Here is a 21,965-nt window from a genome sequence, read left to right as displayed (position 1 = left end):
TCCAACTCAGGGGTGGATCAGCAAGCTCCTGTATGGCTCCCCGCTGCCCGTCAGCCACTAATAGTGCGTGCCCTGCTCAGCCTAACCATTCTCCACTTACCACCACCACCTCCACAGCCTGTCAATCCCTACTCACCTTTTCCTTCATGGCTGGACGTCACCCATAATTTTGCTCTCCACGTTCCTGGGCTTCCTCCCAAACCATCTGTGAGTGGATTAGCAGCAGCCCACTTCCAACAGCTGGACCGGTCCATTTATCACCACCACCTCAAGATCTACACGGACGGCTCCAGAGATGCTTCCCTGCCCTCCTCGGCAGCAGCTATATATGACGCCAGTACAGCTATCTGTAAGACATGGAGGCTTCCTGAGTACACAGATGTCCTTACCACGGAGCTCTTTGCCCTTCTCCAGGCCCTCATCTACCTCCGCACCTCTCACCCGAAGTCCATGGTGGTAATTTACACCGACTCCCGCTCATCTCTCTCTCTCCTCCTGTCCCGGCAGCCATCCTCCGCCACAACCCTCGTCCACTCCATCCAGAACACCTTCCTCCATCTCCTGAACACTGGGTGGGATATCACCTTCCAGTGGGTGCCTTCCCACAGCATCCGGGGAATGAGGTGGTGGATGCTGCTGCCAAGATGGCCTTAACCCATGTAAACATTACCCCCCTACCCCTCCAGCTTCATTCTGCCAAACGGCTCATATCTCGCCTCTGCCACTCATCCTGGGACTCTTCACTCAACAACGCACTCCGAGTCACCTCTATGGGCCTTTACCGTAGCGACTCATCTCCACAGCCTTGGGTCAGGAAACAGTCCCGCATCCTAGATGTAGCACTCACCCGCCTCCGTCTGGGCCACACAAGACTCACAGCACACCTGCATCGCCTTGGTCTATCACCGGACCCCTACTGCCCCTGGTGCAGGACGGTCGAGGAAACCATCGAACACTTCCTCTTACACTGCCCCCGCTTCCACTCCCACCGTGTTGTGCTTCGTGATCACCTTGCTGCCTTGGGTGTGTCTACCTTTGACCTGCCCACCCTGCTGGCGGCGGCAGGCGTTTACTCCTCACACCAAGCTGCGGTTATCCGCCTCACCTGCGTCTTCCTGAAGAAGTGTGGACAACTACCCCGCCTGTGATCACCTCACAGGTCGCCACCAGGGCTCATAGCATCTGTGGGATCGTCGAAGCCCGAAAACAACAACAACAACAACAACAAGACAGCCATTGAGCTTTTCAGCTGGTTTGCTGCCCTGCTGAAACAACACCCAGACCTGCACCCACTCTACAAGGAGGGACGGAACCAGCCCTATATAACGGTCAGTACTGACTCCTCCTTTTACGCCACCCTGTTGAGTGAGGGCTTTCTGGGCCTGGTTATGGAGTGCCCTGGCGAGGAGGGCACTCACCCTGTTATTATCCATGGAGTGGCGACCCACATCAATGTCAACCTGATAGAGGTACCAGCTGGATTAGTACACACAATTAGTAGGCACAATTAGTTGGATGCTATGCACGGGCTCTGACTCTCTAAAGGGATCACTGACCCCACTGTATCATGATCCTCACACTCCTACAACACCATACCTCAGGAAGATCTTGGGAGTACTGACAAGTGTAGGTGTAGCTGAGGCTTGTATTGAAGAAGTTATGTCACCGCTGCAACCCGCCTGGAACCCTCACCGTGTCAGTGTTGATATTCACTCACTGCATCAGCCCAAGAGGGACTGGCTCCCTCATGTGCTGCAAGACATGTTCATGACTGTAAGGGGTTTGCCCAGTAAAGGTTGAATTAGGACAATACTCTGTAGCTAGACGGCCACGACCCCTTTTGATTCTTTTATATAGACCCGGGTAATAAACTCACCACGGAAAATAACAATCAATATATTTTACAAACAACACCTAAGCAAAACACTCACACCCCAACTTTCACACAACCCTCATTCACACACAAACAATGGATGAGACAGCGTGACACTCCTGTGAGCAGGTGGTGGCAGAAGACGTAGATAGGGTCCTTATAGCCTCGCCGAGAGGTAGCTGGCGTTCACACAGGACAGGCCACACGTCCATCGTGGGCACAATCGGGACGACTCAGCTCCATGGGGCGTAGATAAGGTGACCACTAGCGGCAGCAGGCAGAAACCACGGTACCAGAAAGAGGAATCCATACGTGCAAGAGGGTCACAGGTATCCGAACCAAGGCACGGCGTAGGCCAGGTACGCCAGACGCTGCAGGTCGAATATGCGCTGGTAAGAGCCGGCAGACCCTCATGGAAGCTGTCAAAGGCACAGCCGTCACTTCACGCCCATGCACACAACATAACACACAACACATATTATACAACCATAACATACCCAAAAATGCTGTACAAAAAAAAATAATAGTATAAACGTCTTACCGAAGGGCAGGAGTGTGTGTGGATCAGAAGGAAGAGGCCTGAGTGACAAGCGTAGCGCCGGCGGAGGACCAGGACGGCTCCGGTCGAAGCTATGAGATGGCGATGCAAAGCTTCGAACACACGCACGCACGCACGCACTCACTCACTAACAACAACACTTGTTCACACACAATAGTTTGTTGGCAAGGGTTGTCCGGCAAAACACTGAACCCCTGACAATGACTAAATTGTCCAAGTACCCACATGTTCAAGCTATTCATGTTTATTGTGATGGGTCAGTCAATGGCAGCAGGTCTGGATGTGGGCTGTTCATCCGTGACTACATCTCTGCCAGTCTTTACGTTGACACTGAGGTTTCCAGGCGGCTCCCTGCACCCATGTCTTCCACTAGAGCAGAACTGTATGCTGTACTGGAGGCGCTCCACATTGTGGCGCCTCTCCATAAGAATGTATATTTCTTTACTGACAGTCAGGCTGCATTGTATGCCCTTCAATCCACCTCCCCCATGGACTGTGATCTAGTTAATAAGTGTCTTGATCTCATCCTTGCCCTAGAAGGTGCCGGTGCCACGGTCCATTTCATCTGGATACCCTCTCATGTGGGTATCCCGTTAAATGAAAAAGCACACCACCTTGCTCAGTGTGCCCTACAAGATGACACAGTGGACCCTGGCACTGAGTACACTCTGAGTTATATTAAGAGTAGCATTAAGGACTTTGTACAAAGTAGCATTAGTGATCAGTTGGAGCTTTGTTGCCATAGGGGCAGTAGCACTAGTCTTCACTATGCACATGTCTTCCAGAGCTGTGCTTACACCTATGGGAGACACACTGCATCACATAACGTTGGCAATGAGGCTCAGATTAGGCTACAAATACTTTTGGGAAGTCAGTGCTTCTCCTGGTGTGTGCTGTGTGCTGTGTGCTACACCAAGGGGACACACTCTGCATCACTATATCATGGAATGTCCTCTCATTGCTAAATTTAGGCCACAAGGTCAGCATGACTTGTACAGCCTCATTGACCATCTCCTAGACTCTGCCACCCTCAGGGATATACTCAGGGAATATCCTCAGTTTGCTCCCAGACTGTAGGATGTCTTAGGCAATAAGGTGTGCAATATGTGTATTTATTTATTGAAATACTTGTATTCTTGTTGTGTATACTGTCCAGAGTTATTTTTGTGATACTTTAACCTTAAGTCTTTGCCCAGGGGGTGGGTGGCAAGGCCCATCTTCCTCCTTTGTTGTAATTATTTATTAATTCAACAATAAATGTATCAATCAATCACACGCATAACTCTCCCAGATTTACCACGAGCCTCGTCGTTGTGGACTTAGATTTTGTGAGGCACCCACCAGACTTTGAGGGCTTGTGTAGGACACACTAAGGCCGTCCCCAAATAAAACTACAAGAAACGTGTTGTGCATTGTCGGGGCTTGGGGCACAGAAAGACAGGAGTGGCGTGATGGGGTTTATTGAAGATTACACTCTCCAAGGACAGGACAGCACGGGACAACTACTCTCCGTACCGTCTCAGTATACACTGGCCTGCCCGGGCCGTTTATACAGCAGAAATTGAGTGTTGCCACACACCCCCACACTCCCCCCCAATTACACAAGAAGCCCAAAGTGGTCAGTGTAATGGCAAAAACAGAAAATACAAGGGGGACAAAATAAATGAATACGTATTGTGGTCCATCGGTGTCAAACACTATGGGCATGCGACATTCACTGTACCACTTAAGGGATGGTCACCTAACACGTAGTCGTATAGGTGATGTGGCGCCCGTCTGGAGCGCTGGGCCCTTCCTTGACGGGGCGGAGTGGGATCAGGCGTCACAGCGACCCTGTCATCGGTTGCCTGAGCCTGCGGCTCGCCCGTGAGCGGTCGCAGATGTCGCCTGTTCCTGATGGTGGCACGCCCGCTGCCGTCCAGCCGCATCAAGTACTGCCTGGGTGCCGTAGTCTCCATTACGGTGCCTGCGCGGTCCCAGCGTCCACTGCTGGGGTTTTGGATGTGGGTCCGTTGACCAGGTGTGAGGGGCTTGAGGTTGTGGGCTATCTGGTTGTGCCGAGAAGCTGTGTTGTCTCCAGAGCAGGCCATGGCCCGTTCACGTTCCCGCAGCAGCCACGCCCACTGCTCGCTCACTTCATAGAGAGACGTGTCTACAGGTGTGGCGTCCCACAACTGGCGTCCTATGAGCAGTTGGCAGGGGAGGCTTCAGAGCCCTGCTGAGGGGTGTTGATATACTGCATGATGGCCCTTGCAGCGGCGTGGGTGTCCAGGGAGCCGTTCTGGGCAGTGTTGCCGCGTAGTAGTCTCTTCACACACTTGACTGCCGCCTCTGCGCGGCCGTTGGACTGGGTATAGTGTGTAGATGAAATCCTCAACCGCACACGCCAGGTGTTGAAGAAGCCCCTGGATTCCTGGCTGGTAAGGTTTGTCCCTCCGTCACACGACAGCTCCTCTGGGATGCCAAAGTGCCTGAACCATCGTCGAAAGATCGTGATCAGGCGTGCGCTGGTAGCATCGCCCGACAGATGCTCCATTTCGAGCCACCCCGAGAGCCTGTCGGCGAAGGCGATATAGGTGTGGCTGTCCAGTTGAAACAAGTCTGCCACCACTTGTTGGAATGGGTACTGCGGGGATGGGGTGGCAGGTGGGTCTCTGCAGGGCTAAAGGGGGCATGTGTATCGCATACTGCACATTGGCGCCTCTTCTGCTCCACATCTGGGTCAATCCCTGGCCAGTACACCGACTGCCTGGCCCTGCGTAGCATGGAGTCCCTGCCCTGGTGTCCCGCATGCAAGTTTGCAAGGACTGTGCGTCTGAGGGCTGCAGGCACGACCAGTCGCGGGTGTTTCTCATCATAGGTGTACAGGACAATGCTCCCCTGGGAGGAGAGGTGGCGCCGCATCCTGAAATACTGACGGAAGGTGGGCGGCTCCCAGTCCTTGCACTCAGTCCACCCATCATTGGCCACACATTCCTTCAAGAGCCGGTACTCCTCGTCCCACTTGGCTTCTTCCTCCACTTCACGTAGGTCTAACGACATGCCCTATCTCATCCTCGGCTGCAGCGACCGTAGCTGCAGTCATGGCTGCGCATACCAGCTCTTCCTCGTCCTCGTCAGACCCTTCTGGTTCACCTGACAGGAGGGTAGTGCGACAAGGCATCTGCCACGCAGTTAGTGTTGCCCTTCAGGTACTTGATGCGGAAGGTGAACATTAGCGTCTTCTCTTTTAGGTTGAGAAGCCGAGTATTGGCTATGTCCTTGAGTTCCTTGTCTCCAAAAATTCTTGTAAGAGCCTTGTGATCTGTGACGAACGTGAGGTTTTGCAGCCGAGGAGGAAGAGGCGTGCCTTCTTCAGGCACCAGGCGATGGCAAGTGTGTCTCCCTTGAGAGTGTTGTAGTTCCTCTCAGCTGCTGTGAGATGTCGGCTGCCATAGAGCACCAGCTTTCACCCGCCGGGGCAGCAAAGTGGCGACTTCTCAGAGACACTCACAGTACTGCTGCAAGATGACGAAGCCAATACCTTGTTGGCTTTAGTCAGTAAGGACTGCCGTTAGGCGTGATACGTCGTAGAAGTGCAATCCTCGGCTGCCAATCGCCCGATGGTTTCTTTTGCAAAGTTGACAAATGCTTCTAACTGCTTGTCCCAGTACACTGCCTTCCCACCCGGTTTCTTGAGTAGTTCCTGAAGGGTTCCATGACAGGGTGACCGCCAAGAAGGGTGCTACTTGATTGACGAGACTGAACCATGACCGAACATCAGTCAGTGTGGGCTGGGTGGGCATCTTGAAGTCGGTTATGCTGTTGATGAGGTCACGGCTCGGTTGGTACCTCTTCCAGCCCAGAAAGTAGCCGGCAAAGGTAATGCTCCTCCTGCAGAAGTGGAACTTGTCGGGCCGCAGGGTGACACCACTCTCCATGCACCTCTGAAGGAACTCATACGTGTGCCAGAGAAGGCGTCACTGATGCTGCTGTTGTGGAGTAGAGTGTCGTCCACGCACTTTAGCTTCCTGGGCACGTCAGTGATGGTGTCGTTGAAGCACTTTGTAAAAGCATTCTGCAAAGCGCAGTGGCCCATGGGGGTGCGGCAGTACCGGTAGCGTCCCCAAGGGTGATGAATGTTGTGAGCCTGCAACTCTCCTTGTCGAGGGGAACCTGGTGGTATCCCGAGTAGGCGTTTGCAACGGTCTTGAATGCGTGCTTGGGCATGCTAGAGACGAGGTCGAAGGGCGGTCTGGTGTGATGCGTCTCCTGAGGCTCGCACGGTTGAGGTGCTGAAAGTTGACCGTGTGACGGGGCCTTCCATCCTTTTTTGGCACTACCACCATTCTGGAGCACCACTCAGTAGGCTCACCTGCTAGTACTGCCTCGATGATGCCTTTGTCCACGTCGTCGTCCAGCTGACGCCGTACCTCATCAAAGAAGTGGAGCGGGACTGTGGCTGGGACGTGGGCAGCATGAGGGCATGCGTCGGGTCTTAGGTGGATGTGGTGAGGTAGACCCTTCATCTCAGGTAGCGGCGTGTGTCCCATGGCGAACACAGTGCGCCCGAAGTGCTCTAAGAACCATTTCTCTAGGCGGTCGACGTTCTCCTCTACAAGCTCGTGGGGTGGCAATTCCGGGCGGAGTGAGGCTCGTGGAGTGTCCGTTGCCTTAACAGCGCACAAACTGGTGGGCGCTAGAGGGCGCGGGAAGGTGTGATGGACAAGGCGAAGGGGAGCTTCAAGTGTTGAGTGGGCGGACGGGCGTTACCCTGGGGGGTGAGGGCAGGGCACAGGCACCAGAAGTGCCCCTTCTGGCCACAGCAACGGCATGTCGCTGTGAACGCCTTGCACTGCCACCCGTCAGGGCACTCAGAGTCTCCGCATGCTGAGCACCGCCTGCGTCCTCGCCGTGCCCCTCTTGACAGGCCTTTCCTTGCCCGCCGGGCCAGTGCGCTGGACCCGCTGCTGCCACCTTTATCACTAAATGTGAGTATTTTACTGTTTCGTTAGGAGGTCCTATTGGTAAGATTATCCTTATTTGTTCGTCCTATGCAAATTTCTTTTATTGTGTGTATTAAGAAATGTATTACCTAATGAATAAATTTCTGGCTGAGTATTGTCATTATAACGGGCGTTTAATTTATATCTAAAGAGCGAGGAAGCACCAGTGTAACATGCGAGAAGATGAGTTGGAGATGTATGTCTCACCAACCATATACCCTCACCCCCCCCAACAAAAAAAAGATGTCTTTGCAATAAACAAACTTAGAGAAGGCTTTGTTTTCTCTGATTCTCATTGCCTCTGGGATAGCAATATAGATACCGCTCAGAACTGAGTTTGGCAAATGAACCACACAGGGCTAGGATTACCAAGGAAACCTGGCCTTGTCACCAGAGTTAGAAAGACGTAAGCGCCTTAGGGAAGCTTACCACTGGAGTTGTATACTCCTGTCCGCGATGTCTACTAGCTTAGGGTGTCGACAGAGGAAGAGCACACCACCTTGCTCAGTGTGCCCTACAAGATGACACAGTGGACCCTGGCACTGAGTACACTCTGAGTTATATTAAGAGTAGCATTAAGGACTTTGTACAAAGTAGCATTAGTGATCAGTTGGAGCTTTGTTGCCATAGGGGCAGTAGCACTAGTCTTCACTATGCACATGTCTTCCAGAGCTGTGCTTACACCTATGGGAGACACACTGCATCACATAACGTTGGCAATGAGGCTCAGATTAGGCTACAAATACTTTTGGGAAGTCAGTGCTTCTCCTGGTGTGTGCTGTGTGCTGTGTGCTACACCAAGGGGACACACTCTGCATCACTATATCATGGAATGTCCTCTCATTGCTAAATTTAGGCCACAAGGTCAGCATGACTTGTACAGCCTCATTGACCATCTCCTAGACTCTGCCACCCTCAGGGATATACTCAGGGGAATATCCTCAGTTTGCTCCCAGACTGTAGGATGTCTTAGGCAATAAGGTGTGCAATATGTGTATTTATTTATTGAAATACTTGTATTCTTGTTGTGTATACTGTCCAGAGTTATTTTTGTGATACTTTAACCTTAAGTCTTTGCCCAGGGGGGTGGGTGGCAAGGCCCATCTTCCTCCTTTGTTGTAATTATTTATTAATTCAACAATAAATGTATCAATCAATCACACGCATAACTCTCCCAGATTTACCACGAGCCTCGTCGTTGTGGACTTAGATTTTGTGAGGCACCCACCAGACTTTGAGGGCTTGTGTAGGACACACTAAGGCCGTCCCCAAATAAAACTACAAGAAACGTGTTGTGCATTGTCGGGGCTTGGGGCACAGAAAGACAGGAGTGGCGTGATGGGGTTTATTGAAGATTACACTCTCCAAGGACAGGACAGCACGGGACAACTACTCTCCGTACCGTCTCAGTATACACTGGCCTGCCCGGGCCGTTTATACAGCAGAAATTGAGTGTTGCCACACACCCCCACACTCCCCCCCAATTACACAAGAAGCCCAAAGTGGTCGGTGTAATGGCAAAAACAGAAAATACATGGGGGACAAAATAAATGAATACGTATTGTGGTCCATCGGTGTCAAACACTATGGGCATGCGACATTCACTGTACCACTTAAGGGATGGTCACCTAACACGTAGTCGTATAGGTGATGTGGCGCCCGTCTGGAGCGCTGGGCCCTTCCTTGACGGGGCGGAGTGGGATCAGGCGTCACAGCGACCCTGTCATCGGTTGCCTGAGCCTGCGGCTCGCCCGTGAGCGGTCGCAGATGTCGCCTGTTCCTGATGGTGGCACGCCCGCTGCCGTCCAGCCGCATCAAGTACTGCCTGGGTGCCGTAGTCTCCATTACGGTGCCTGCGCGGTCCCAGCGTCCACTGCTGGGGTTTTGGATGTGGGTCCGTTGACCAGGTGTGAGGGGCTTGAGGTTGTGGGCTATCTGGTTGTGCCGAGAAGCTGTGTTGTCTCCAGAGCAGGCCATGGCCCGTTCACGTTCCCGCAGCAGCCACGCCCACTGCTCGCTCACTTCATAGAGAGACGTGTCTACAGGTGTGGCGTCCCACAACTGGCGTCCTATGAGCAGTTGGCAGGGGAGGCTTCAGAGCCCTGCTGAGGGTGTTGATATACTGCATGATGGCCCTTGCAGCGGCGTGGGTGTCCAGGGAGCCGTTCTGGGCAGTGTTGCCGCGTAGTAGTCTCTTCACACACTTGACTGCCGCCTCTGCGCGGCCGTTGGACTGGGTATAGTGTGTAGATGAAATCCTCAACCGCACACGCCAGGTGTTGAAGAAGCCCTGGATTCCTGGCTGGTAAGGTTTGTCCCTCCGTCACACGACAGCTCCTCTGGGATGCCAAAGTGCCTGAACCATCGTCGAAAGATCGTGATCAGGCGTGCGCTGGTAGCATCGCCCGACAGATGCTCCATTTCGAGCCACCCCGAGAGCCTGTCGGCGAAGGCGATATAGGTGTGGCTGTCCAGTTGAAACAAGTCTGCCACCACTTGTTGGAATGGGTACTGCGGGGATGGGGTGGCAGGTGGGTCTCTGCAGGGCTAAAGGGGGCATGTGTATCGCATACTGCACATTGGCGCCTCTTCTGCTCCACATCTGGGTCAATCCCTGGCCAGTACACCGACTGCCTGGCCCTGCGTAGCATGGAGTCCCTGCCCTGGTGTCCCGCATGCAAGTTTGCAAGGACTGTGCGTCTGAGGGCTGCAGGCACGACCAGTCGCGGGTGTTTCTCATCATAGGTGTACAGGACAATGCTCCCCTGGGAGGAGAGGTGGCGCCGCATCCTGAAATACTGACGGAAGGTGGGCGGCTCCCAGTCCTTGCACTCAGTCCACCCATCATTGGCCACACATTCCCTTCAAGAGCCGGTACTCCTCGTCCCACTTGGCTTCTTCCTCCACTTCACGTAGGTCTAACGACATGCCCTATCTCATCCTCGGCTGCAGCGACCGTAGCTGCAGTCATGGCTGCGCATACCAGCTCTTCCTCGTCCTCGTCAGACCCTTCTGGTTCACCTGACAGGAGGGGGTAGTGCGACAAGGCATCTGCCACGCAGTTAGTGTTGCCCTTCAGGTACTTGATGCGGAAGGTGAACATTAGCGTCTTCTCTTTTAGGTTGAGAAGCCGAGTATTGGCTATGTCCTTGAGTTCCTTGTCTCCAAAAATTCTTGTAAGAGCCTTGTGATCTGTGACGAACGTGAGGTTTTTGCAGCCGAGGAGGAAGAGGCGTGCCTTCTTCAGGCACCAGGCGATGGCAAGTGTGTCTCCCTTGAGAGTGTTGTAGTTCCTCTCAGCTGCTGTGAGATGTCGGCTGCCATAGAGCACCAGCTTTCACCCGCCGGGGCAGCAAAGTGGCGACTTCTCAGAGACACTCACAGTACTGCTGCAAGATGACGAAGCCAATACCTTGTTGGCTTTAGTCAGTAAGGACTGCCGTTAGGCGTGATACGTCGTAGAAGTGCAATCCCTCGGCTGCCAATCGCCCGATGGTTTCTTTTGCAAAGTTGACAAATGCTTCTAACTGCTTGTCCCAGTACACTGCCTTCCCACCCGGTTTCTTGAGTAGTTCCCTGAAGGGTTCCATGACAGGGGTGACCGCCAAGAAGGGTGCTACTTGATTGACGAGACTGAACCATGACCGAACATCAGTCAGTGTGGGCTGGGTGGGCATCTTGAAGTCGGTTATGCTGTTGATGAGGTCACGGCTCGGTTGGTACCTCTTCCAGCCCAGAAAGTAGCCGGCAAAGGTAATGCTCCTCCTGCAGAAGTGGAACTTGTCGGGCCGCAGGGTGACACCACTCTCCATGCACCTCTGAAGGAACTCATACGTGTGCCAGAGAAGGCGTCACTGATGCTGCTGTTGTGGAGTAGAGTGTCGTCCACGCACTTTAGCTTCCTGGGCACGTCAGTGATGGTGTCGTTGAAGCACTTTGTAAAAGCATTCTGCAAAGCGCAGTGGCCCATGGGGGTGCGGCAGTACCGGTAGCGTCCCCAAGGAGTGATGAATGTTGTGAGCCTGCAACTCTCCTTGTCGAGGGGAACCTGGTGGTATCCCGAGTAGGCGTTTGCAACGGTCTTGAATGCGTGCTTGGGCATGCTAGAGACGAGGTCGAAGGGCGGTCTGGTGTGATGCGTCTCCCTGAGGCTCGCACGGTTGAGGTGCTGAAAGTTGACCGTGTGACGGGGCCTTCCATCCTTTTTTGGCACTACCACCATTCTGGAGCACCACTCAGTAGGCTCACCTGCTAGTACTGCCTCGATGATGCCTTTGTCCACGTCGTCGTCCAGCTGACGCCGTACCTCATCAAAGAAGTGGAGCGGGACTGTGGCTGGGACGTGGGCAGCATGAGGGCATGCGTCGGGTCTTAGGTGGATGTGGTGAGGTAGACCCTTCATCTCAGGTAGCGGCGTGTGTCCCATGGCGAACACAGTGCGCCCGAAGTGCTCTAAGAACCATTTCTCTAGGCGGTCGACGTTCTCCTCTACAAGCTCGTGGGGTGGCAATTCCGGGCGGAGTGAGGCTCGTGGAGTGTCCGTTGCCTTAACAGCGCACAAACTGGTGGGCGCTAGAGGGCGCGGGAAGGTGTGATGGACAAGGCGAAGGGGAGCTTCAAGTGTTGAGTGGGCGGACGGGCGTTACCCTGGGGGGTGAGGGCAGGGCACAGGCACCAGAAGTGCCCCTTCTGGCCACAGCAACGGCATGTCGCTGTGAACGCCTTGCACTGCCACCCGTCAGGGCACTCAGAGTCTCCGCATGCTGAGCACCGCCTGCGTCCTCGCCGTGCCCCCTCTTGACAGGCCTTTCCTTGCCCGCCGGGCCAGTGCGCTGGACCCGCTGCTGCCACCTTTATCACTAAATGTGAGTATTTTACTGTTTCGTTAGGAGGTCCTATTGGTAAGATTATCCTTATTTGTTCGTCCTATGCAAATTTCTTTTATTGTGTGTATTAAGAAATGTATTACCTAATGAATAAATTTCTGGCTGAGTATTGTCATTATAACGGGCGTTTAATTTATATCTAAAGAGCGAGGAAGCACCAGTGTAACATGCGAGAAGATGAGTTGGAGATGTATGTCTCACCAACCATATACCCTCACCCCCCCCAACAAAAAAGATGTCTTTGCAATAAACAAACTTAGAGAAGGCTTTGTTTTCTCTGATTCTCATTGCCTCTGGGATAGCAATATAGATACCGCTCAGAACTGAGTTTGGCAAATGAACCACACAGGGCTAGGATTACCAAGGAAACCTGGCCTTGTCACCAGAGTTAGAAAGACGTAAGCGCCTTAGGGAAGCTTACCACTGGAGTTGTATACTCCTGTCCGCGATGTCTACTAGCTTAGGGTGTCGACAGAGGAAGAGGCTGCACGCTGTCTGCCCAACCCGCCGTGAGGATACAGAATGGCAAGGGGCACAACCGCCACCAGGCGCTTTGACGAGAGCGTTTCCTCGCTGGCAGCCTACAGGAGGACTCAAAAATAAATCCTATGTCGAGCCTCCGCGTGGCTCACGGAAGTCAAGTGTTACGTGTGCTCTCGCCAACCTCCCATTCCTTGCCGCGTGTGTTGGAACTTGGGAACTGCAGTGAAGGGGGGCGGGAAAAAAAAATAAATAAATAATAAAAAAATAAAATAAATAAATATATATATATATATATATATATATATATATATATATATATATATATATATATATATATATATATAGATAGATAGATAGATAGATAGATAGATAGATAGATAGATAGGTAGATCGATAGATAGATAGGTAGATCGATAGATAGATAGATAGATAGATGGATAGATAGATAGATAGATAGATAGATGGATAGATAGATAGATAGATAGATGGATAGAAAGATAGATAGACTAGATAACATTCAAAGATCCAGGAAAATGTTTCAAAATATAGTATCTGATATACGGAGTTGCAATTGATTCATGATGTATTACTTAATTATTTCAAACAAATCCATTGTAGAAATGTGTGATATTGTGAATGACTTGCTAATGTTGATAATACGTGAATTTGACGGTGCACATTTACGCATCCAGTGTCAACAATATGTGGCTTCCGCTCTTCGTCCGCCTGAATGATGTGATCTGTGGTGGTGAAGCTTGCTCATCATTTCGGTATTTGTGATCTTTCGTCATTAGCAGGTAATGCGACACATTTCTGGCTTAAACAGAACGAAGAAGAGAAATATTTTATATTATGATCAGCTGGCAGGCGACTTCTCCATGACCTGCACTGTATTTGTCAAAAGCGTCATGATGACAGTGACGTGGCCTTATCTCATGATTTCACTCATCTCACACTGTCATATACTACTCTGTCATGCTTGCACAACATTTTCTGTGTAAAAGCAAGCATGTATAATTAATTAGTTAACTCACATTGCAACGTTATCTTGTATACATGTCACACCAGAAGTGTTAGTTTGGATCAAGGAAACCAGATCAGCTCTGTATCGGCAAGTACACTGGTGATATAACGGCGTTGTATTCTTCATTTTGGGCAATGCATTTGTGTGTGATATCCACATCCTATTATTCCTTGATGATTATTATCAACAAAATAAAACCAGAAATAGTTTCAAGATTTTGGCTAATTTGTAGTTTCAAGTAATACCCCACCCTCTTTTTCTCTTTCACTATAGCCAACAAGCACAGGGGCCTGGTGGGAATGTGGCGTTTTTGAGCGGGGAAAGCCAAAATGATTACTTAATAAGTCTTTATACTACAGCTGCATTAAATTCAAGCACAGAACTCTCATATTATGTAGAAGGGTCAGTGACCTTGCCATAAACGTAAGGAAATCGCGTGGCATGTGTAGTATGTTTGCAGTAAACTGGAAGAGTGGCAGAAATTCAAGATTTTCTAAGTCCAGTGGTGTAATTTTTCAGGTGTCTCATTAGATTAGGTTAGGTTTATGATTAGTTAGGTTTATGTCTTAGCTGGGAGTCTGGTTGGGTTTAGCCATCCTAGCTAGGGTAGGTTATTTTAGAATGATTCAAAATATTGAGTGGTGAGTGATGGGATGTCAGGGGGGGGATGTGGATGTATCATAAATAATTACCTAGTTTTTATATTCATGAAAAGTCTAAGGATGTGAAATGGTATATTTAGAAAAGAAAATTTCTGGGCCATCCTAACCTAATCTAGCTGTACCCCAACCCTTTGAGAAGGCTTTACACGGAGGAATTTGCCATTGCTTGCAGCCATGCATTGCTGGAGTAGCCTGCAGGTTTCACTTGAAAGCATTCACATGGCAGTGTGCAGCTGCTGGCTCACTTGTTGCTGCATCAAAATATAAACAATCAAGATGAACTCTCTCTGATAAACTGGTTGCTAGAATTGGAATTTTGCTGTTTTTTTTTTTTTTTTTAAGAAAAGACAAAAGAAATTATTGTAATCTGGCTTCCTCTTTGATAATGTGAGGAAATCAATTTAGCAGCTATTTTCCATTTTTTATGTAAATAAATGTAGGTAAGTATTCTATTTATTTATTGCATATAATGGTACAGTCATTAGTTATTACTAAAACACTTTCCAACAATATTCTGCTTATTTTCAATATTATATTGATTGCTTTATCATTTGACCCCGAAAAATCACTGGGTAATCAGCCTATCAGATAGACAGGATCTACTGACTACTCTAGCAATGTGGCTACATTTTGCTGCCGGCTGCACCAAAGTGGCTGCAAGCAGCTGTGAATTGCCCCTGTGTAAATCTCCCTTTGAGATCACTATTCTAACCTAACCTAATGTAAACTAGAATGGGCATGTTGGCCTCCTTGGATACCCATTAAAGATTTTAATGTAACCTATCTTAACATTACCTAATCCAGTGGTTCCCAACCTGTAGTATGCGTATCACTAATGGTATGCGAAGGCCTTCCAGGTGGTATATGAGCACTTGGGATCATATGTGATTTTTAGTTAAACTTAATTCTTTCCTCAGAAAAATTGTTACTGCCTTATGTACAAGATAATCTGGCATCCTTCAACTGGTAGAGAAGAAACAGAGTTTTCTGGAACCATATGGCATGCTGGGACTGTATGGTACCTCCAAGTGGTACTGTACAGCTCAGGAAAAGTTTGGGAACCACTGAGTCTTAATCTAATAGAACCTAACTTCAACTAATTGAGGGTTTCCCCTTACCCCTAGACCTCCTCTTATAGATACTATATCCAATATTACACAGGTACACCACACTAACAAAAAATATTTGAAAGTACTTACAAAATTAAGATATACAGATTACTGGGTATCCCACTGTAGCACAGGAAAAAATTGAGTTGCAATCCATGCACCTGTTTGACTCCATGATGAGGATAAACCTGACATGGCAGCTCTTCTGCTGCCTTTCATACCCTCATGGAGGACTACATGCAGACTAATTTGAAACTACACAGGTCATTTGAATTAGTGTCACTACGTTCAGTACAAAATTGTCATGCATAAAGCCTTTTTTGATTCCACATTAATATAATGATTAATTTGCATCCTCTCTATAACAAAAATAAAGATAAATTGACTGCTGATTCTAATGGCCTCTATTTTGTCAAGATTTTTAGTATCAGGCTACACTCTGTAATTATTCTCTCTCATAGTTGCCTATTGATTATTTTCAATATTTCTGCTAGTATGCTGTCACAATGTGTGTTGCAATCTTTGTTCTATAGATGTGTGTAAATTTAGTGGTGGGTCAATAGACTTACCCTTGGACCAAAGTGATTGTTTTGTGATCAGTAACTGGAAACTCATATTACTATGTGTGTCCTTCCAGAAGTTGATGTCCTTACCCTATCATACCTAACCTGCAAATTAATTTTACAGTATTTCATGTCACTGCTTTTCAGGGAATTATTTGAATATTATGTTTATTTCAGAATATGAATGAATTTGAATTAATTTATTTGCATTTTTCATCTTACTGATATAATTAGTTTAAAAAAAATTCTTTCAGATTGGAATGAAAATGAAAATCCTTCAAAGCCTGGTATGGGTTGGGACCCTCTCTCTGTGTGTCACCCTCTGTTTCACGGTCACCCTGGTAAGCCATAATAATTTCTTCCATTTCCCATACCTGCAAGATATCAATTTTCCTAAAGATAGATAAGGGAAGGATGTAAATATCCTGTCATTTGAGTATAAGGAGTCATGCCTGCTTGTGATGCCTATTAAAAAAGAAAGGGAAAAAAAAAAGTAAAGGAATGATCCATTACATTATATTGAATGCAGAGAATACACAATAACTTTTGTATACTCTATGTTTAATCTGAAAGCTGCTATTAGAAGTTGCTTGGTTTACTTTTAATACAGTGGTCTCTTGATTGCTCATTCTTCCATATTTTGGATAAGGAAAGATCTGGAAAATGAAGAAAAATTTGAATTGCATAAACTACCAAGTCCACCTTATTTTTGTACATACATTCTATTACATATTGTATATTCTGGATAGATTTACCTTAATTATCATGCCTTTATTTTTAATTTGGTTTTATACAGTACAGTTATGTTAGTATTGTAAATGGTAAATGCATATGAAATGGTAAAATGTTTCATATTTGAATGATATATATATATATATATATATATATATATATATATATATATATATATATATATATATATATATATATATATATATATATATATATATATAAAACAGTCAACTGTTGATTAATGCATGGATTATGTTCCTGTCGTGTTATTCAAAATTGCGTTTATTCAAACTTAATTTTCCAATAGGAAACAATGGTAATCGGGGGGAGGGGATTTACATTCCTGGCCACTGGGAAAGTTTGCATATTTTGAGGATTTTGTTCTCAAATCTTTAAAAAAGAAATCTATAAATACATCACTGGGTCATGGACAAAATAAAAACACATTCTTACTTTTATTAGCTTCAATGGTATGTAATGTGCTCTTTCTCAGTCCTGTCGCATGAACAATCTTTTTTTACCAGCAGTTAGCTCAAGAAATAAAATACTCATACAAAACACCAGACCAGCACATCTTGTGCGGTTGCTGTTGGAAGCAGTGTGGATGCACGTGATGTCATTGAGTTGAGTTAACCCGTGTTAAATTAAATAAATCGCGTTATTTAATCATATACAGTATACTTAAATGTCGTGATGTTAATTTGAAATCACGTTATTCAAACTTGCACTAACTGAGTTCAATATATACATAGTATAGTGGAGACTCAATACTCGAACATCTAAATAGTCAAACTTTTCAATACTCAAACTCAAAAGCTCGATATAATACTAAAAAAAAAAACCTAATAGTCGAATCCCCACACAGGTGGTCGTAAATTAAGGCTCCCTGGCTCCCTCTCTTACCTCCACCAGTTGTGCTGCCGTGGTCATCAGAATAACATTCTTGTGCTTTCTGTCTGTAGTGTTTCATTTATAAAACTTACATTAACACCAAAGGCTTATTAGTGGTGAAAATATCTGGTGATCAAACGGCTACACATTTGGTTGTATACAAAGCTCTGTCCTCTCCCTTCTTGCAACCGTCACTATCCCGTTCTAATACCATATTACCGGTAATCTGGTATACCATATGCTGGTGCACATCCTTAGTCCTGCTACTGTCTTGAGAAAACAACATTCTTCTGCATTCTATTGGTAATTTTTAATTTAGAAACTTACGATGGCACCAAAGAGGCTTATTAGTGGTGAAAATAAGGAATCTGGTGAGAGTGCAAGTGTTAGTGAGCCACACCTCTCCATTAGTGGATTCACAGGAATAACACCAGGAGAAAAGTTACAAAGATGTTTTTCTGGATGGTGACTCATCCTCCGACAACCTCCCTCCTCTTCCCAACCCTTCTCTCCTCCTCTTCTAAGTTATCCATTTCCAGCCTTCACTTATGGTATGCACAGATCAAAATAAAAAAAATGCATTGAAATTTTTATAAACTTGAGGTTTTGTTAGGATTAGGACAAATTACTTGATTTATAGGTGTCAATAGTCAAACTTTTTAATACGAGAACATCCATTTGGAGCGAAGTAAGTTCAAGTATTAAGTCTCCACTGTATATATGTGTAGTGGCATAATGATAGGGAGGGGCGAGTGGGCCACATTTCTCAGGGGACAGCACAAGTGAGGCTACTGAAAATATTGATGTTTTGACCTTTATTTTAGACTTTGCATAATTGAAAGTGAGCAAAATATTAATTTAAATTTCTAATATATGTTTACATAATAAACAAGTGTATTATAGCTAATCTCACATTTTTCTTACTTTTGAGGAGAGCATTTTCAGGTTTTGCTATATGTAAATTTATCTCTCACCATGCCACGTATATATATATATATATATATATATATATATATATATATATATATATATATATATATATATATATATATATATATATATATATATATATATATATATATATATATATATATATATATATATATATATATATATATATATATATATATTATGTTTTGTAAGGGTGTTAGGCATAAGTGAGTGGCCCTAGCTGTCACATAAAAGCTAGAATTAATAAGAAAATTAGAGAAAGGAACTATACTAGAGTTGTGAGTGTTTGTGAGGAGTATGGTGTGGCCATGCAAACTCTTTCAGACATTAGTAAATCAAAAGATAAGCTGCTAAAATGTTCTGCTAAATACTGTGTGGATGCATCAAGTAAAAAGTAGTAAAGGTGCACCAAGGTAAAATGTAAGGAGTGGAAAAGATGCTGCATTAGATATCTCCAAGCTCTTGATGGGACTCTTAGGTCAGGGAGATGGTCTCTTAGTTTCTTCTCCATGTTATGCAGGGTACTGACATTCTGTAGTAAGCAGGAACAACAATGTACCTACACAAATATTGTAGTTTATTATAATTAAATATTTTAAAGATACAAAAGCTAAAAAAATATAATACCTAAAATAATCTAAAATATTTAAAAACAAAATTAGATTTTAAATTTTGCACCTTAACAGCTGTTCAAAGGGAATGCTTGTCACTAGGTGGTAGCACTATGCAGTCAATCATGATTGTATTGTTACGAAGCTATTATGTTTTTTTAGCTTTTGTCTCAATAAAATATTCTGCAGTAATAAACTACGGTATTTATGTAGAGACATTGTTGTTCTTACTTACTACAGAGTGTCAGTCCCTTACATAACATGGCAGAGGAAGAGACTGTCTCTGTGAACCAGGAGTCTTATCTGGCCTCTCTGAGTCCCTTGTCTATGTAATATTCACATCACCCTTGAACACATTCCTTTTGGGAGTATATGCAGTCCCCAAATATTTGTATGATATAGTGGTAAAACAGGCAAGTACAGAAAAAAAGTAAAAAACTGGCAGCTTGTTTATATATAAGTGCTTGAAGTTGGTGGTGATTTCAATGTTTGATTTATTTTATTTATTTTAATGAAGATAAAACTTAATTTACAACCCAGTGCTTAGTGACTCAGGGCAACTTTGGACCAGGCTAAGTAATAGTTAAGGATGGTTGATTTATTTGCAAGGTAAACTAATAATAGTATAACATTTTGGAGTCAAATTATAGAGGTTGACTTTTGTGCCGGATCACCTTATAAGCTGCAATACACGGTACTGTTAGGTTAGTTTTAATGTTAAGATTAACTTGGATTAAGTTTGTTTAGGTTTAATTTGTCAGATAAACCAAAATGGAAAATATCTTGCAGTTCCTTGAAAAGTCTAAGGAGACAAACAATCATATTTGGCAAACAAAGGACCCATTTGTGTTATTCGGACTTTATCATTACTCAGACCAGTGCCAGTACCATTTAGTCCGGAAAAACAAGGATCGAGTGTGTGTGTATATATATATATATATATATATATATATATATATATATATATATATATATATATATATATATATATATATATATATATATATATATATATATATATATATATATATATATATATATATATATATATATATATATATATATATATTTTTTTTTTTTTGTTTATTTATATATATATATATATATATATATATATATATATATATATATATATATATATATATATATTATATTTATTATTCTAATAAATGTTTCCTGACTATGAAGGACACAGAGAATGACAACACAAATAGAGATCCAACAAACAACTTAGCAAGTGCTCCTGAAGGAAGGTCCACAGATAAAGAAGAGAGAGAAGCTGACACAAATGAGAACAAGAACAGTGAAAGTGACCACAGTGCCATAGATGTCACAGACTTAAAGGACAACCAGAATCTTGTAGATATTGTTGAGGAAAGTGGCAGTCAAGGCAGCAGTGGGGAAGCCACAACAGAAGGAAGCCAGTATAGCACAGAAGAGAGTGATAAGGTCTCAGTGGAAAACCTTGGTGATGGAGACACTAAAGAGGAGAGCCAGAGCAGCAACACAGGTCACATCTTAGTGGAAGCAGAGAGCCAGTCAGGAGTGAGTGCTGCAGATGTGGATAGCAAGTGGGAGAACAAAGAGGAGACACTTACTGAAGAAGGTCATGCCAAGCCATTGCCCTCCCCTGGTGAAATACAAGGTGAGTTGGCAAATTATACTCATCACCCATCACTGTTCCTACATAATAATTCTGCCTCACCTCTTTGAAAGTCTAGTATTGTCTTAGTTTTGCTTTTAGCATTAATGTGTGTATATTTCATTTAATATAATTTACAGATTTGAAATATTATTAGTTATGATCTCATCTGAAAATTAAAACCAATTGACATTTTTTTACACTGCCTCTCTTCACTCATGTATGTATTTCTATACATTAAGTACACCCCCCCCCTTGAGTTTCATGCTTACTTGCTTCCTAAGAAACAGGGCTAAACTCGAGTATTGCAATGTTGTGGTATTGAAAATACTGAACGTAATGTTGTTGAGGAGCTCAGTTCTTCATCCCCTTGCCACTTTACTCCCTTATCTCAAAATAACTACATATCTTTAAATCAATGACTGTGTTGTAATTTCAGTGAATAAAACTTTTGGAAAGACAATAATCAAAAACACTTAATTGAAAAGGAGTGAGAAAAAGATTATAATAATATGCATTAACATTTAATGCAGGGCTCCAACCTCTGGTGCAGTGTCCAGTGGCATTGCTAACTGAAATACATGAAAATTAAACCTTCCATCACCTGAATCATAAGCACTTTATGTTTCTGCCCGGCATCATGCCAAATCTGTTCTTCAACTTACCAAACACTCCTTCATAAATAGAAAATGTCAAAATCTTTCAAACTCCCAACTCCCCTCAAGACTTTTGACATCTGGCCAAAAACATCTCCAATAACTTTACATCTTCATCTTTCCCTCCTTTATTTCACCCTGATGACACAACTGCAATCACATCTCTCTAAAGCTAAATTCTTCTCTCAAACCTTTGCTAATAACTCCACCTTGGATGATTCTAGGAATCTAGGCTTTTCCCTCCCTCTCCTCCTCCCTCTGACTATTTCATGTTCTCAATTAAGATTCTTCGTAATGATCTTTTCCATGCCCTTGTTGGCCTTGGAAGGCTTATGGAT

General features: G+C 45.4%; 2 protein-coding genes across 3 annotated transcripts in view; one reads left to right on the top strand and one right to left on the bottom strand.

Annotated features, from left to right (window-relative positions):
• Positions 1–4,614: 4,614 nt before the first annotated feature.
• LOC123505737 (uncharacterized protein K02A2.6-like) lies at positions 4,615–5,474 on the bottom strand. The gene is made up of 2 exons (XM_045257390.1): positions 5,121–5,474; positions 4,615–5,058 (listed from the first exon to the last, which is right to left on the bottom strand). The coding sequence occupies exons 1-2, from the start codon at positions 5,472–5,474 to the stop codon at positions 4,615–4,617; spliced, it is 798 nt and encodes a 265-aa protein (XP_045113325.1).
• Positions 5,475–13,447: 7,973 nt separating this feature from the next.
• The window catches only part of LOC123505795 (protein sel-1 homolog 1-like), an 84,943-nt gene continuing 76,425 nt past the window's right edge, over positions 13,448–21,965 (top strand). The window contains exons 1-3 of one of the 2 annotated variants that reach the window (XM_045257513.1): positions 13,448–13,583; positions 16,399–16,485; positions 20,518–20,974. In XM_045257513.1, the coding sequence (XP_045113448.1) occupies positions 16,405–16,485; positions 20,518–20,974 (538 nt within the window). In that variant the 5' untranslated portion in view covers positions 13,448–13,583; positions 16,399–16,404. Of the gene's footprint in view, positions 13,584–13,759; positions 13,898–16,398; positions 16,486–20,517; positions 20,975–21,965 lie in introns of those variants that run through there. The other variant, XM_045257514.1, reaches the window with a different exon arrangement.

Source organism: Portunus trituberculatus, chromosome 18, assembly GCF_017591435.1.
Source record: "Portunus trituberculatus isolate SZX2019 chromosome 18, ASM1759143v1, whole genome shotgun sequence".
Classification (NCBI taxonomy): Eukaryota; Metazoa; Arthropoda; class Malacostraca; order Decapoda; family Portunidae; genus Portunus; species Portunus trituberculatus.
This window is presented reverse-complemented; position numbering and strand designations above follow the sequence as displayed.